At 47.8% G+C, this 17,204-nt stretch overlaps 1 protein-coding gene across 1 annotated transcript in view; it reads right to left on the bottom strand.

Moving 5' to 3' along the window:
• The window catches only part of PTPRJ (protein tyrosine phosphatase receptor type J), a 124,822-nt gene that overhangs the window by 30,245 nt on the left and 77,373 nt on the right, over window positions 1–17,204 (bottom strand). The window contains exons 2-6 of the mRNA XM_081152998.1: window positions 8,503–8,527; window positions 6,967–7,197; window positions 4,724–4,984; window positions 2,260–2,511; window positions 734–955 (exon numbers count right to left, since the gene is read on the bottom strand). Coding sequence (XP_081009124.1) covers window positions 734–955; window positions 2,260–2,511; window positions 4,724–4,984; window positions 6,967–7,197; window positions 8,503–8,527 — 991 coding nt within the window. The remainder of the gene's footprint in view (window positions 1–733; window positions 956–2,259; window positions 2,512–4,723; window positions 4,985–6,966; window positions 7,198–8,502; window positions 8,528–17,204) is intronic.

The following is a 17,204-nucleotide window of genomic DNA, read 5'->3' as shown; positions in this document are numbered from 1 at the left end:
TCCTGAATGCTAATCCAGCCTCTGTCCTCGGTCCTCCAGCCCCCACCCTCATGCGCTCTGTGGGCCCACGACAGCCTTTCAGAATAGATGTATTCTTGGGTAAGACAACCAGAGTCAGGGCCTGCTGCCAGCAACCAAGCCCCCGCGAGCTGCAATGCTGAGCGTCTGCTCCCAAACCCACAGAGCCGACCATGTGCTCTTCCAAGGACGTGTGTCTCGATCATAATCGAGATTAAAACTCCTGAGGGGAGGGTCCAGGCATCTGTTTACCCCTTCACCAGCACCAATCCGAAAAGCTTTCCCATACTGGTCAACCTACAGAGTGGGGGTGCTGATAAAGTAGAGGTAAAAAGCGGCCACGCGCATGTCACCAAGTTCCCATAGGAAGAGCAGCGCGCTTCCCAAGGTCAGGACAAAAGAGAAACTCACGCTCTTAACCAACACGGACAAAATGAGTATCAGTCTGTAAGAAAAAAATTACACCAGCTTGTCTCACGTGCAGAGAAATGCAAGGAAAACACAAGGCAGGATCCAGGTCTGCACACAGTGCTCTCCCTGTGCTTCATCGAGCTCAGCGAAAGAAGCGTCTTGGCCACAGGGTTAAGAAGACTCTCTACAGGTCTGCTCTGCCCAGAATCTCTTCTGGAAAACTCCGTGTGGCAACAAACCCACTTGTGAAGCAAGAGATAACTCACAGAGGAGAGAACTTTGTGCTAGAAACTCTCCAACATACTTGTACTGAATTCCACAGCCCGGGACTGTCCTTCCACGCCAGCTGGTGTTTGAGAATAAACGGTGGCCTTGTACCCTGTGCCAGGCTTTAACCCAAGAAGCCAGACCTCCGTGTCATTCAGACGATACACGGAGGATGGGTCCTCAGGTTTCAGTCGGTATTCATACACAGGGCCCAGGGGGCTCCCGGAGATCTGGGCCGAGCTCTCTGTGCCATTGGCATCTGTTTCAAACACAAAAGGCAACGTTAGCTGTGAAAGAAGCCCACGCCTGTCTTCCTTCAGTCCCCGCAGTCAGCATCCACATGTTCCCCCCCCCCATGCCTAGAAAGGCCCGATTCAGGCAGGTGCCTCACTCTGCGCTTTTATCCAGGAAGCAGCCCAGATATCTGTGCTGCTCTTCCCAACTCATCTGCCTCCATCTCGCTCCCTTCTTTCAGGAAACCACCTTCTCCCACCAAGGCCCGACGTGGTTTTCCAGGGACAGCCACATGCGTCAAACGTGGTTCATCAGAACCCGCTCGAGCACTTGTTCCCCTGGCCCAGACCCCTGCTGACGGGGTGGCGCAGGGGGCTGCTGGTGGCCATGTCTCCCTGAGTTGTGCGGAGGGAGCCAATACCAATAAAACCAGTGAAAAGAAAGAAGCAGGAAGAGGAGACCAGTGTCACCCCCGTCGCTTTCTTGAAGGCCCAGCTGCCCACGACGGGAAAGATACACGAGCCAGTAAGTTGTTCTTTAGTCTAAGCTATGGAAAGCCTGGTCTCTGCCACGTGCAACCAGGAATCCTAACACCTACTTTGCAGTTCTGTGTCCTTAGGTATAAAATGGGGGTGAATTACTTGTTCTTCTCAGTTCACACAGTTACCCCAAAAATGCTATGCAATCTGCAAATGACTACCCCGCTGTCAACGCAGGAGATGTCTGCTAAATCTGCCTTGGCATCCCTTTTCTCAGGGGGTGTGGTCAGTTCCTCCAACTGGCCGGTGCGGCTCAGATGATTGGGAATCTTCCTGTGCACCGAAGGGTTGCCGGTTTGATTCCCAGTCAGGGCACATGCCTGGGTTTTGGGCTCAATCCCTGCTAGGGGACATGCAGGAGGTGGCTGATCGATGTTTCGCTCTCACATCGATGTTTCTCTCTCTCCCTCTCCCTTCCTCTCTCTCTAAAAATCAATACAATTTAAAAAAATCTTTTTTTAAAATGGCTCTACTTGGGTTAACACATCTGTTATTTGTTCAGCTGAATGTTCGAAAAGCTACAGGGGGCAGCTACATTCCTGGATGACAGCCTCCAAAAAGTTTGATCCCCCCCCCCATTGCCATTCTGAGCCCCAATGCGCTGACATGTAAAATAAAAATATTTTCCCTCCTTCCTCATACAGGTGTGGGGTCAAACTAAAACGTGCAAAAGGAGCCCACTACAAATTCTGAAACTCTATACAAATATAAGAACAATATTTTTTTTAAGTATTAAGTTACTGAAAGGCAAAACCAGCAAACAGACAAGAAGCACAAGCTTGTAACCCACCTGAGCCACGCCCTCCATCCAGGGTGTCTCTTTGTGCTTTACTTGATTCCGCAACATACGGGGTGACCTTATATTTAAACCCTGGCTTCAGGTCTGAAATATTGACTGCTAAGTTTTGATTCAATTCCTCCTGGCTCCCTGTGTCTTGAAGGAGTATCCGGCAGGTGGCAGTGCCATGATCATTCCCCCAGGTAAGAGCAACTTCTGTCACACCCTTGGAGAAGACACGAAGACCAGAGACTGGAAGTGGCCCTATTTTAAAAACACACAATGGGCATTGAGGGAATAAGATACGTGGAATCACCTTTCATTAAGAACGACCGGGCACAATTCCATCATTCATTGCACAGAGGGAAAGTATATGCCATATGCTGAAAAGGGGGGAAAAGCATGAATCTTAAAGCCAAAGTTTTTTAGGATCTGTACTAGTCTCCAAGACAGTGGACCAACAGTGATTTGGCACTCTGCCCAACTGTCCCTTTTAAACAGCAGCATTTAATTATATCTGTTGTAGACATCGGGAACAAAGCACTGAATAAAGTGATCGTTTGCTATGTCTAAAGGTCTCTCGTCGAGACTGTACAAGTAATATCATTTCATAACACACCAAGGCATTTCTACTAAGGAGCTCATCACTGCCTTCCAAACCCAAGGGGATTCTTCAGAAAACTTCCAACCTGTACTATCCCCACGCCATCCCCTCCATCACCTGATTTGGCCGTCAGTGACATAAATCAAACCATTTCAGCCAAAATGACATCCAATCCCTTCCTTTTTACGATGAGAATATCTATGGAGCTACAGAGAGGCGGGTGTGACTTGCTCAAGAACACACACTTGGTGGCCTTGGGGGAACTAGGCCCCAGGGCTCCAGCCTTAAGCATATGGAAGTACAGGTGGTGTTAGGGACAGAGCAGAAGCCCTGCCTGTCCTGAGGTCTGCAGGTGGCTGACCCTGAGACACCAGCCCAGGTGATGGCCAGCCCCGTCCAGCTTCATTATCAATGTTCCTGATGCAAAGATTTCTAAACTGGCTCACTCGTATGCCTTTTTTTTTTTTTTAATGGACCACCAACACACTAGCCAGCTCAACGACTCTGGGTACCTGTTATGAACATCATTGTAACACAGGGGTCAGGAATCAAGCCCCCTGGGTTCCCACCACTTGTAACTCTGGGATCTCATAAGAAACGTAACAACTCTTTCCCTATAGTTCCTTCCCCCTAACCCTCAGGGTCCCCATGAGGACAAAAATCACGGACTGAGGACAGCCAGGCACACAGTGCGTGCTGAGTAAACGGTAACTGGTGAACACAGCCTGTCCCCGGGGCTGTGAGGCACAGCAGGATCCTCGGCCCCGCCGGATGCTTCCCGCCAGCTCGCCGCCTCCTCTTTCCCACAGTCGGTCGCCGATTCTCTAACCCCTTGTCCCCAGAACGATCTCGAAATTCTGTCTTCTTTTTCGTCCTGAATTCTCTTCTACCTCCGTCTTTTCCTCTCTTTCACAATATAATATGGAAACCTTGATTCTGATGGGGGTTTTTTTTCCCCTCTAAAACTGTGCTCAGAGGAGTTCCGGGATTTTTTTTAAGGTCCCTGAGACACCCTATCCCTTAGCTCCTCTCTCTCCAGTACGTTTTACTTAACTGGGCTTCTGGGAAAGATTTTGCTTAAATGAACTGTTTCCTGGCTGGAAAAAAACAAGTTGAGAACCACGGGTCCCGCGTTCGCCTGCTCCATGTGCAGAAGGCGCTGGCCCAGGCGGTCACTACGAGCCATGAGCAGCAAGAGGGCAGGCTCGTGGCCTCACCAGCCAATGACATCGCACCCCTGGGTCGGAAAACCAACAGCAGGGCCTCTTTTTTAAATGTTTGCCTCCCCTCAGCTTCAAAAGAGCTTCTCATCTCTTTTTTATATTTTTGGTTCTTTTCAGTTTTAAAAAAAAAGCTAAATTTGCAGCTCTAACAGACGGCTCAGGATATTGACATCTGGGCTAAATACAAATCTAAGCTTAATAATCAAACGTCGCTGGGTTCTTTCCTTTGAAACACACATTCCTCTATAAAATATGCCAAAATTTCATCCCTAAGAAAAACTCCTGGACATATAAACACAACCAACTTTCCTGGGGAGCTCAGTAGAAGCCTTGTAATTACTGACACCATCAAAACACATTTGTAATGAGGGATCTCCGCTCCCAAGTCCTCGCAGAAAAGTATGAACCAATAACAACAAAAGATTTTTACAACCCAACAGGTGGAATTAGTTAAAGCGTCCCAAACACAAAGGGCCTTCATACTAAACGACAAGGTGACCCAAACTTCTGGGTCTAAAACAATACAGAATCCATTTTCCTCTCCCAGTTAATGGAAACCGATCTCTTTCAACAGGCAACTTGAGTGGACAGGCTCCAGGCTGCAGGGCAAGAAGGAGTGATGGTCATCGCTGGGAGCTCGCTGTCTTACCTGTTGTGACATTTATAAACGTGATGTTTCCAGAAGCCCCACTTATTTCTGGAGTGATGGAGAAGGTATATAAAGTCGCTGGACTTAAGCCTGGGATGTGCACACTGCTTTGATTTGCACCAGGAATCAGCCGCTGATTTTCCGTCTCACTCTTTACTTTGTACTTGTATTGAGACGCAGCTAGGTCATCGATCCTCCACGTTAGAGTCACACTGGTTGGACCGATGGAAACAGCATCCACGGCATACACAGGACTGGGTTCTATTTCAATATTGTTTCCAAAGAAAAAGGAAAGGAAAAAAACTGTATTTACAAAAGCAAGGCCTGATCTGCACGTCCACTTTCCAGAAGTGAATTTTGCCATCACAGAATTTCATTTCTCTTTATATAGTCTCCTGGAATTTCCTCCAATAAAATACATTCAGCCACGTACAGATACACGTACGCATGTGTGTTTGTGAAACAAAAGGCCTTAAAACAGAGACAAAATGACAGAAGTCGGTCGTGTTGGCTGTGACTTGAACAAGGGTTTAACGTGGATGGAAGCCATTGCAAACAGAGCCCTCGGAGGCAAAGGGAGTCTATCCCCCGATTCTCAGAAAACAGCCGTGTGTGGGGAGGCGTCGCACGGTGCAGAAGCATCCGATAACGTTTTTGCCACACCCTGGAATCGGAGTAAGCTCCGTAACTGTCTGGCATGAAGATGACAAGGGACAGGATCACATAAAGAGGGAAGGACTGGTCTTAGCATCCAGACCTGGACATAAGGACCTGCTCTCCCCCACCTTCGCTGTGTGACCCGGAACCGGTCCCTTCATACCCCTCAGCTTCGGATTCCGCTGTTGACAGCTCTAATACACTGTGTTAAACACAAAGGATCCTTACCAAGGCACCATAACGTGGTGGACATGGTCACTGGATACGGACATTTAAAAAACTGGGCTCGGAGTCCTATCCTGCTAGTCCTGTGATTTTCCTCAAAGTCTTCTCACCTCTCTGAACCTCAGTGTCATCATCTCAAACTGTACGTGAGAGGGCCTTAAAACTATGCAAGGCATGCCCTGGCCAGTGTGGCTCCGCTGGTTGGAGTGTCGTCCCATAAACCGAAAGGTTGTGGGTTCAATCCCCGGTCAGGGTACACGGGAGGCAACCAGTTGATATTTCTCTCTCACATTGATGTTCCTCTCTCTCTCTTTCCCTCTCTCTCATCCTCTCTCTCTAAAATCAATAAACATATCCTCGGGTGAGGATTTTTTTTAAAGCCTATGAAAGTTATTACGGTTATTAACAGTAACCATAACTTCAAAGTGGATGTGTCCTAACTATCGTCAAGGTTGAGGCGTAAGAACCAGCAAGAGAAGCAGCACAGCCACGAGGCCGGTCTTCTCAAGGACGCAGGGACTGACCCTCAGCATGCGCATGGCCTTCAAATGCCAGCACTGACAGTGTGGTCTCGTGGCCCACAATTCAATACACTTCATGCCAGGAAGCCCCTCCAGACTTGAGCTTCCTCTTGCTGGAGCGACAGGTTCACTACAGTAGCACTTCTGGCAGCTTATCGCTGTGGTGTCAATGACAGCCAACGCTGACGGTGGTGAGGGGGTGACAATAACCACAGTCACACTGGTGGAGGCAGCTAGATCAGCAGCCCTCCTGGGGCCCACGTTCCAGGCACAGTACCAGGTGCTGGCCACACATGCACTGGCTCGTTTACGCTTCACAACAACGTCATGAGAGAGTCTATAGATCTGTTCTAAAGGTGGAGAAATGTGTTGAGAACTGAATTTTGTTGATTCGAACAGAGATTCTGGGAAGGTTTGCAGGTTCTTAAGTTTCATTAATCCAGAAAATAAAGCACTTTTTTAAATGTTTTTAAAACGTGTGTGTGTATAGTTTGTTGGTTTCTGTGTTTTTTTAATAAAGATGAGGAAACTGAGGTCTAAGAGGACGGGTGGCTTGCCCAGAGTGACAGAGCTAGAGCCGGGCAGAGCCGGGAAGCCCACCGGGGTCTCTGATTCTAGGCCTGTGCTCAAAGAGCAGGCAGAAAGGGGGCGAGAGCAGCGCTCAGAGGAGCCGGCATCCCCGCCGCCAGGCAACGGGGCCAAGAGTGGGGACAAGAGGGATGCAGGAGGTTGCTTTTTACTGCTGGAGCCCAAACCAAGTGATCTCAAAGACACTGCAGGTATGAAGACATTTACATTCTCTAAACCCACAGCCCATCCCAAAGGAAGAGTCTCGCTCACTTGTCCACACTTCGCAGCAGAAACTAGAGCCATCTGAGGATCTGACACGATAGCCCGTCCCAGGAACCAGCTCCGTGAGTAAGGCGGTGCCGTCGCTGCTCAGGGTGAAATTCCGCTTATTCTGGCCTCTCAAATCGGTCATACTTATTTGTGAACCGTTTTCTGGCGCCTTCTTAGCATGAATCTTGATGGTTGTGGATGTGGCGGTTGTCTCCAGACCACAGGGGACGCCTAGGACACAGGAGAGAAAAACAAAATGCAAGCTAATAAAATGGCACCTCCACCATATGCTCAAGATACAACAGATTTTGTATCAGAATTTTTTAAATGCATCAGAGTTCCCTCTTCCCTCCTTCTCCTGCTCTAAAATATCACCTCTATGCAGAGGTTTTCTTCTTTCGCACCAGTGATTCACGGCTGCGCGAGGTACCAGCTACTGACCAAACAGGTTAACAAGGGAGAAAAGGCAACTGCAGCACTCTCCCCGTGTGTGCACAGACTTTGCATAATTACTGTTATTAACTGAGATTTCTTTATTATAAGGTTTCAGAAAGATCTGCCCCCTCTACATGGTACTCTGAGAACAATCTAATTATTTTATCTCTACGGTTCACAGACTTTGGGATTTTACCAATCCCAGGGGAAAAAAGTACCCCCACCCCATTTTTTTTGGTCTTTTTTTTTTTTTTTTTTGCCTTTAAATAATGTTTTTATTTTTTAATTACAGTTGGCATACAATGTTATATTTGTTTCAGGCATACAACCCAGTGATTAGCTATTATTTAACTTACAAAGTGATCACCCAAAAAGTCCCCAAAATTTTGAGGACAGACAAAAGCTACCATTTTTTCCCAAAAGGTACATTTAAAAAAACTACCTAGTATTACCTTTCTTTCTTACTGAAACCCTGTACAACCAAAACAATTATTAAGTTGTTAATAATTGTTAAGTTGTTAATAATCCCAAAATAGGCAGCGCTTTCAAATGAATACATTTAGCTTCATTAAAAACTTACTCTCATAGCTTTATTTTTCTCATTTTACTATGGACCAGGGAGGACCTTCAATGGACCAGCACTAGAATATGTGAGTGGGACCCAGCCCTCCACATGGAAGCAAAATATACAAGAGGCTGTCTGGTTTTCTAAAGGTTATACAAACCCTGTACACCACTTAAAAATCATGGAGCTATGTAGCAACCCAAGAAAATACTTATGGGATCACAGCACATAAAGTAAATCATACTGCACTGTGGTATCACGGTTTCAACTAAGTTGCTTTTAATCACCATGGATGTAGGTTGGGGGAAAAAAAAAATCACAGAAAATACAAATTTTTTATTTGTCCAGGTTCACGATGGATTGAATTGTTTTTCCCACTAACCGTATCCACCCCTACCCCACATTTAAAGAACAATTGGAAACGGAGTTTTCACAAATTAGCATTTTCTGTGATTTTCACATTGCAGTTAATGTTGCTGCGTCCATCAGGGGGCAGTCGCAAACAACACAAGAGAGGAGAGGGAAGTGGTACTTACTACTACAGGCATCTGTGCACAAAATCTGTAACAGAAAAAGAAAAAGGAAGTCAGCAGATTCACTCAGCCATGGAAAATGCAAATCAAAAATAAAGCAGCTGAGAATTTAATGATGGGGCGGGGTGCTAAGAAGTCCATTAAGCTAAGGCCTGCTGGCCAAGGTTAGGGTGTGGGGACACTGAATTCGGGAACTCAGCGTAAGGGTGGGTCAAGGACAAACAATGGGAGGCCCGCAGGCTGTTGGCTTGCCAGTGTTTGTCCTCACAGATACACTCCCTCCTGCCACTGCATCATGAACTGAGTTTGAAGGACCCAGAAACAGGAGTCCAGATTCTCTGGCCAGAAAGAGAGGAAGGCAAGACCATGCGGACCCTTCCCCAGAGTCATTTCCAGGTCTCCTTTGCAGGGTGTAAAGCCAGATGTGGGACAGAAGAAATCCACTGGGCTTGGGGTTTTCACTGTGCAAAAATTCATCTTCTTCCTTCTACCAATAGGTGGCAGTATTCTTTTTTTAATCCTATGGCAGGCAGCTTTGGGAAGAAGGAAGGTTTGAAACAGATGGACCTTAAAGATTTCGTAGTTGACAGTGTCTCCATCTGCCATCTTTAGGTCCCTGGGGGTCCTCAAAGATACTCATAATGATCCATAAATTATTTCCCCATACTTTAAAAGCCGAAGTTCTGCGTCCTATTGTTTAATAAACACGCCTTTTTTGGTTAACAGGATTTTTCAAAGCATGGTCCTCATGAACAGAAAAATCATCAAAAGGGACCCTAGTGGAAAACAATGTCCTCCAACTTCCCATCACTCTTAGAATAAACTTTAAGCTCTGAGCCACAGCCCATGGCCCCTCTGCTCTCCTCGCCCCCTCATGCCGTTCGCAATGTTCTCGAAACTCGTTCCCCCTTAGAGCCTTTAGGGATTTATTGGCTTCTCCGAAACACTCTGGCCAGGCCTCCCATGGCACAGCCTAAAATGCCACCTCTTCAGCGAGACCTTCTCCAGCCGACCAATGGAAGTCAGTGCCCTTCACTCTCCGTCACATCACTGGTGTGTTTTCTCCTCAGCATTTACCTCAATTATTGTCAGTCTCTTCCAACCAAACTGTACACTCCACGAGAACAGAACCCTCACCTGTGCCCTGTGCCTAGAATGGCACACACAGCAGGCACTCAATCATTGCCACTGAAGAAAAGAACAAGCCTCTTGTTTCGGAGAGGAGGCAATCCCAAAGGTCCAGATATGGGCAAAGACGTGCCCCCAGGCTCCAGGGCAAGGCCAAAGCTGCTGGGTCCAGGAGCCTGATTCACCAGCCCAGCATCCCTTTCCCGCATCCCGCCATTTGCACCTGTCAAATGGTGAGGGCAAGGGCAACGCCCGTTTTCATCTCGTGGGTTGGGGAGGGACACAGAAGGAAGGGCCTGTTCCCGGTCCCGTGGCCCAGTGGCCCAGTGGCCCAGTGGCCCAGTGGCCCAGTGGCCCAGGCACCAGTGCTCAGAGGGCCCCAGCACTCCTCCTCTCTTTCCTGACTCCCTGCAATGGGGCCAAGTCCCGATTCTCCCATCCTACCCACCCTCCTCTCAAACTTCCATCCCCACCACCCACTCTGCCCTCACGCCCTCATCATCTCAGGCCTAAACTCTCTCAGCTCCCCTCCTGCCTCCCATCCCGCCCCTCAAACAATGCTATGGGTCCACCCACCGAATCCAGGCTGGGTCACAGGAAAGGGAGGAAAGCAATGAGTTGCTTACTAGACAAGTAGCTCAGGGCAGCAATTTTTTTTTGCCCATTAGCTGGAAAACATTAAACCCTTGCGGACAACACCCCAAAAGATACCTGGTATGGTGGGCACTTTGTAAATACATATATATACAGTATTGATTTCAGAGACAGGAAAGGAGAGGGAGGGAGAGAGAGAAACATCAATGATGGGAGAGAGTCATTGATCGGCTGCCTCCCGCACACCCCCCGCTGGGGATAGAGCCCAAAACCTGGGCATGCACGCTGACCAGGAATCAAACCGAGATCTCCCAGATCGTAGGTCGATGCTCAACCACTAAGCCACGCTGGCCGGGCTGTAAATACTTTTTAAAAGAATACAATCAGCAGAAAGCTCATCTTTCTAAAATTGGCTCCAAGCCTCGGTGGGCCTGGGAGTGAAATAGGAAGAAACCCATTTCCACAATTTCAGACACAAAGCCCCAAAGTTAACTGCAGAAAAAGGAAGTTGGGGACAAGTTTCCAGAAGTGAGAGCTAAACGTGGTAACGAAAATAATCTCAGCTCCTTCCCCTTCTAAGGGGACCCAAAAAGGCCCTGGCGGTTGTTAATCATAAAGGATTCCGCTGCAGTCGCCCCACCTTCAAGGGCCTTTCCCTAAGGTCCCTCACCCAGCAGCTCCAAATCCTGGTGGAGGAAGAAGCAAGCCTTGCACGGAAGCCATCTCTCTCAGGAATATCATCCCCTGTTACAGAGGAGGACACTGAGGCTCAGAGGACACAACCTAAGGTCACACAATTCCCTGGCTCTGTGCATGTGCCCCAGGCCCAGGAGGGAAAGATGAAGAGAGCAGCTTCAGGATGGAGATAAAACCAGGCTTTCCACTCTCTATGTCCCTCTGGGCAGAAATTAAACCAGATAAAGTATGCAGAGCCAAGCCTAGGCCAGGGACACAGGGATCCAAGGCCCTTTCCCCCCAGTGACAAAACCAATGAGCAATCTGAAACTCAGAGTCCCCACATGCTTAAATCATTGAGCAACAACTCAGTTACAGAGGTGGGCGCTGAGGCCCAGAGACAGCAGGTGGCTTACCCAAGGACACACAGCTGGTAAAGAAGCACCAAAGCCAGAACTCAGGTCTTGACCTCTGCCTTGACCTCTACCACTCTAGCCAAGCTTCCCCAACCCCTTCTCTCCTGAGACGCTCACCTGACCTGGAGGGAGTACTCTAGTCACCTCCCTTCTCGCCACTCCTCTACAAAGTCACCCACGCAGATGACCCAAGGCTTATGCAGGTCCCCACACCTGCATAAAAGGAGCAAACCCTGAGATGAGAGAGATTAAGCTCCCTGACTTCGCAGGAAGACATACCAACTTATGAGAAAAGAGTTCTGCCAAGGACTTCCAGTTACCCACCGCCCCAGGTACAGTAGAAAACCACCGATCAACCACATGGCCGGGCATTAACTGTGACTAACAACGCCCCGCACCACATGGAGGGGTCTTCTCCCTGGTCCTTCCTGCGGGCTGACCCTCACTGTGGAGTCCTCTCTCCTGTCCACAGCTCCCCTCCCCCAGATAGGTCCTTGTTTCACAGCCTCCTTTGGTTATGCTGATGAGCCAAAGCTCGCTCTCTCCTCTCTGGGAACCACCACCAGTTCCCCAAACCGGGCCCCAGAGAAAACAAAACTATTGACAGCTGCCCTTGATACCATCCCAATTGGCCCAAGGCTACAGCCATCCCATCAGCGGTCCACTCTGAACACTGGACTCTTCCTACACGACACCTACTCACAGGGCTCTCCCCAGCTCCTGGACATATAAGCATTACCCCTACATACACACCAAAGCGGGCCCACGCGTCATCTCCTCCCCTCTCTGCAAGTCCCTCCCCATGTGACTGCCCCATGAAACCTGTCGCCTGGTCTATAAACATCAGAATAACCTCTGACCGCTCCCTCCTCCATCCTTCCTGGGTACACTCAGCGCCCATATCCTAAAAATGCTTCCTTGCCCAACACACCTTGACCTTGACGTCCCACTTCCATACTATGACTACCTTTTAAACCAACTCCTCCTAACCTGCAGCCCTGCACAACAGAATCAGCCTCACCCTAGGGCTCATAAAGACTCGGACCACTTCCATTTTTATTTCTGAAGCTCTCAGGACACGCCTGTGCACACAGAACACAGTCATATCTGCTGCACTGCATTTTTGTTCCCATCTTGGCAGAGTGTCCCTGTGACTCCATCTATAAAATCCTTCACTCAGAATCTAAAAGGCCAAGGCCTCAACTGGAGCCCTTTGTGAACAGCAAAGTTGAGAGCCAGGCCCTGTGCCTTCATCCACACACCTGGCTGCCTCTCTCCTAGGCTCCCCCTTCAATGCACCGCGAGGAATAAATGACAGGGCTAAATCAGACTTTCTAAAACATGCCAATGTTCGTCAGGGTCCTGGCAGGGACAGGTGACAGATGCTCTCAACCAGGGTAAGGGGGGAGAGTTTAAAGGGGTCTGTGTACAAGGATGTGGGTGGGGTAAGGGAAACCCGGTAAGAGACGGCAAGAGTCCTGAGGCAGCAGTGGAGGGAAAAGACAAGGAGACAGGCTGAGGGCTGCCTCTCCCCCCATTGCTGGCTGGGCCCTCCTGCTGGGCTGTTCCAATGGGAAGCTGAGGGCCAAGGACACCCACTGGTGTAGAAAGGTCAGGCTCCTCCCTTGGGCAGTGGGGGTGGAGGTGGGTAGGCGGGGTCTGCAGGGCCACAGGGAAGATCCAGGGCCCAGAGCTCATGTCACATCACCGCTGAGGGCCTGTGAATCTGGTAGGCACAGCCCAACAGTGATCAAGAGCTTCCAGTTCAACTTCCCCTGACACTTGTGAGCTCTGGGACTTGAGGGTCTCACTAAGCCATCGGTTTCATCGATCATAAAACACCCGAGGGATACATGCAAGACAGATCCCACGTCCGAGTTCTCCTGAGGCTCCAACAAGACAAGGTTCCTACATTCCCAGCTTATCAGCCCTCTTCCTGCCTCATCAACCTCCAAAGCTGTCAGTCTTAGCTCATGTGATGACCTTCTGCCACCGCTCCAGCCGCCAGGAGCTCGGCAGGCTCTGAGGCCTCATGCCTGTTCCTGCAGCCTTGCACTGCACCAGGCCCTGGGGAAGGTGCCAAAGGTGCCAAGGGCGCTTCCGGTGTTTCTGACTTGCCAAGAGCTCACAGGCAAGAGAAACCAAAGAGCGTGACCGTGCAATGTGGAGAGGCAGCCAGAAACCACCAGCTGAATAGGCAGGGGTGCCCAAGGATCTGGTGAGCTTGGGGGACAGGGAGGGAGAGACTCAGGTGGCTTAAAGGTGACATACAAGAGAAAAATGGTAGAAAACGCCACCTAAAGAGCAACCCCATGTGGCAATTTAATGCTGGTTGGTTCTACCTGTTGTAATATTAATTAAGCCCTAACTATTGGCCCATCACTGTACTACAGGTGTCATCATATCATTTAAGCCTTCCAACAATCCCAGGACGCAGGAACCTTGCAGATGAAGAAACTAAGCCCCGGAAAAGTTAAGCTCCTGACCTGTCATCTTACAACTAGTGAAGTCTAACGTTCCAGCCCAGGTCTGCCTGACGCTGAAGCCCTTGACCTTAACCACCAATGTGGTTCGTCCCCGGACAAATCTCAGCTGAGACCACGGAACCCAACCCAAAGGCGATCTCAGGGCTGCCTGTCACAAACCCTCGCCTGGCATGAGCCCTGGGGACAGGTTCTATCAAAGCACTTAAACTGACTGAATTAAAAGGCTTCTGTACTGCTCTCAACAGGGGCAGTTTGAGGCTAAATTCACAGATCTGTGAATCTGCCTGGATCTTAGCAAGTGACAAACTTTGGGCTCTCTATCCCACAGGATCGGTTTTTAGGGATGGGGAATGAGTGACTGACTAACACAATGGGTAACAATAGACTCTATCCCCCCAAAACCAAGCCCACACACCATATGACAATAGTTATTTTTACCCACTGACGTAATTAACCAAAATGTGAACCGCTTCAAGGAATTTTTAAAATCGAGTAGCATTTTATGGGATTTGGAACATGCACGGATTTCCACTCTGAAAGGCCGTCTTTCTTCTTAGCTCTCATTTATCTCCCTTGTGAAATTAGCCGACAGCTCCCTATAAAACTGGCCCCTGGGAAGTAAATCATTGATCATGAACATAGTGGACGGGCTGGGCTCTCCCACTGAACCCAGAAGCCAGACAATAAACACCATTATAAGAAACTTCCCAGAAGGCGGTTGTGACATCGCATGGTGCCTGAGCACCTGGCATCCATTTCCACCCTAGAGTCCAAAAGGCAGGGGGCAGGAAGGCCAGCGGGCAGCATGGCAAGCTACCCACAGCACAAGACATTGGGCAGAGCAAGGGGGAAATGGGCTGGCTTACCCTGCCTCGTGTGCAATAAATGACTCTCCACACGATACTGTCATCAAAAGGAATTGTGGAGAAGGGTGGGCACAATCCACAATTCCACGTCCCGGAAAAGCCAGGCAAGGCTTTGATGGAAGGGATGAGCACCGACCATTCTGCAAACCACCAGCTGGCTCATCTCGTCCCTCCGGGGCCTTTGGAGGCATGGTGAACTCTTCCAAAGGCACAGCGAGAACAGTAACCAGAGGGGCTATTTTGGTGAGGCTGTGTGAACTTGAGATGCAGAACTGAGGATGACCTTGGGATCCCAGGCCAGAAGTTTCCGTGGATATTTTTAGAGGCAGAACTATTCTTTCCAAACAAATCTCATGAAGAACCATATGCACAGATTTCTACATTTCATACATGTTCGTATATGTGTAAATGTATGTGTGTGTATGTATACTTGTAAAGCAAGTTTTGTCGTTATATATTTACTTTAAAGTTCAAGTAAACTTAGTGGGGTTTTTAATATTTTTATTAATTTTTAGAGAGATCTAGGTTTTTTTAATATTTTTACTCTTTTTTTTTTTTTTTAAGAGAGAGGAAAGGAGATAGAGAAACAGAAATATCGATCGGCTGCCTCCTGCACACCCCCAACCAGGGATCAAGCCTGCAACCCAGGCATGTGTCCTGACCCAGAATCGAACCAGCAACCTTTTGGTGTATGGGATGATGCCCATCCAACTGAGCCACACCAGCCAGGGCACCTTAGTTTTATTTTTAATATAATCAACACATAACCAAGTTAAGACACCGGTGTTCTCCAATGTATTAAAATTTGCTGTAACACATATTTGGACCAGTGTTTTCATTAAATTTCATTAAAATTTTAAACACAGCTAAATTGGAAGGGAGGAGCATGTTTTTAATGAAACTCAAAGCAAACATACCCCCTTACATACCTAAGGAACACAATTTGAAAACCCTTTGACTTTATGAAGGAAGGAAGTCCCAGGATGGTTCAGCAACTCGACCCAGACACACAGCATGGAGACCACAGCCCAAATTCCTGCACAGAGCTCATCTCCTTGTCTCAAGAGAGGGTCTGAGTTGGCAGCCCCAGGCCCCTGTCTAAGCCCTTTCTCTACATTATTAATAAATTTGGAGGGTCCTAAATTGGAGCTCCTTTACCCAAATCTAGCCCAGTGACATGTTTTATTTTACCCACTGTTTGTTTTTTATTTACCTCCATTAGAACACGATCCTATTTTTTCCCCATTGTGGTTTTTTCCAACTCTCCAGAGGTATAACTGACAAACAAAAATAGTTATAAAATTAAGTATAAAATGTGATATTTTGCCTCAGCATTTCCTAAAATCTTGAGCAAGTATTTTAAAAATTAGGAGACCGGAGCATTTCAAAAATCCTGATATTTAGATTTTCAAGAAAAAAAAAGATGAGGAGCTCTGGGAGGGGACAGGTGACTTACTTTTTTTTTTTTAAACCCTCACCCGAGGATATTTTTTCCATTGCTTTTCAGAGAGAGTGGAAGGGAGGAAGGGGGGAGAGAGAGAGAAACATCGATTTGAGAGAGACACATCGATTGGTTGCCTCCTGTATGTGCCCTGACCAGGGATAGAGCCTGCAACCGAGGTGCATGCCCTTGGGAGGAATCAAACCTGGGACCTTTCAGTCTGCAGGCCGACACTCTAACCACTGAGCCATACTGGCTAGGGCAACAGGTGGCTTTCAACACCTCCTAAAGCCTAAAGAACACCCCAAACCAGAGGTTGGCAAATTATTTCTGGAAAAGACCAGACAGTGCATAGTTTAGGCTTTGTACTTCATACAGCTCTGCTGCTGTGGGGTGAAATAACCATGGCTGTGTTCCAATAAAACTTTATTCATAAAAGTGGTGACTATGGACATTCTTGTCTTGTGCCTGATTTCAAGGGAAAGCTTTCAACATTTCATCATTAGAGATATATATTGTTTTCTCTAACTTTTTTTGTGCACACTCATTATCAGATTCAGAAAGCTTTATTCCATTCCTCACTTCCAAATAATTTAATTAATGGCTGTTGAATTTGATCAGATGATTATTCTCCATCTACTGAATAACTGTTCTGCATCCACTTTCTTCTCTTTTAATGCAATGAAATAATTGATTGATTTTGAATGTTAAAAACAAAGCCGGAAATAAATTCTTGAAATTAAAAAAAAAACCTTTATTCATAAGCATTAAATGTGCATTTAATTTTCAACTGTCATAAAGTATATTCGTCTCTTCATTTCTTTTCCAACCATTTCAAAATGTAAAAAAAAAAAAAAAAAGAACACTCTTAGCTCACAGGCCACCCAAAAACAAGCAGTGGCTGGATTTGGCCCTCAGGATCGTAGTTTGCTGACCACGGCCCTAAATCATGTGTCTACCCCGGACAGAGCCGCAGGCACAGACCAACAGCAGGTCAGAGCCTGAGCCTGTGGGCTGGGGCTGGTCCTGTGTCCTGCTTCTGACAATTACTAGCTGGAAGCACTAATCTAAAATTCAATCTTCTCATCTGAAAATAGGG

Source organism: Miniopterus schreibersii, assembly GCF_964146895.1.
Source record: "Miniopterus schreibersii genome assembly, chromosome: 12".
Classification (NCBI taxonomy): Eukaryota; Metazoa; Chordata; class Mammalia; order Chiroptera; family Miniopteridae; genus Miniopterus; species Miniopterus schreibersii.
This window is presented reverse-complemented; position numbering and strand designations above follow the sequence as displayed.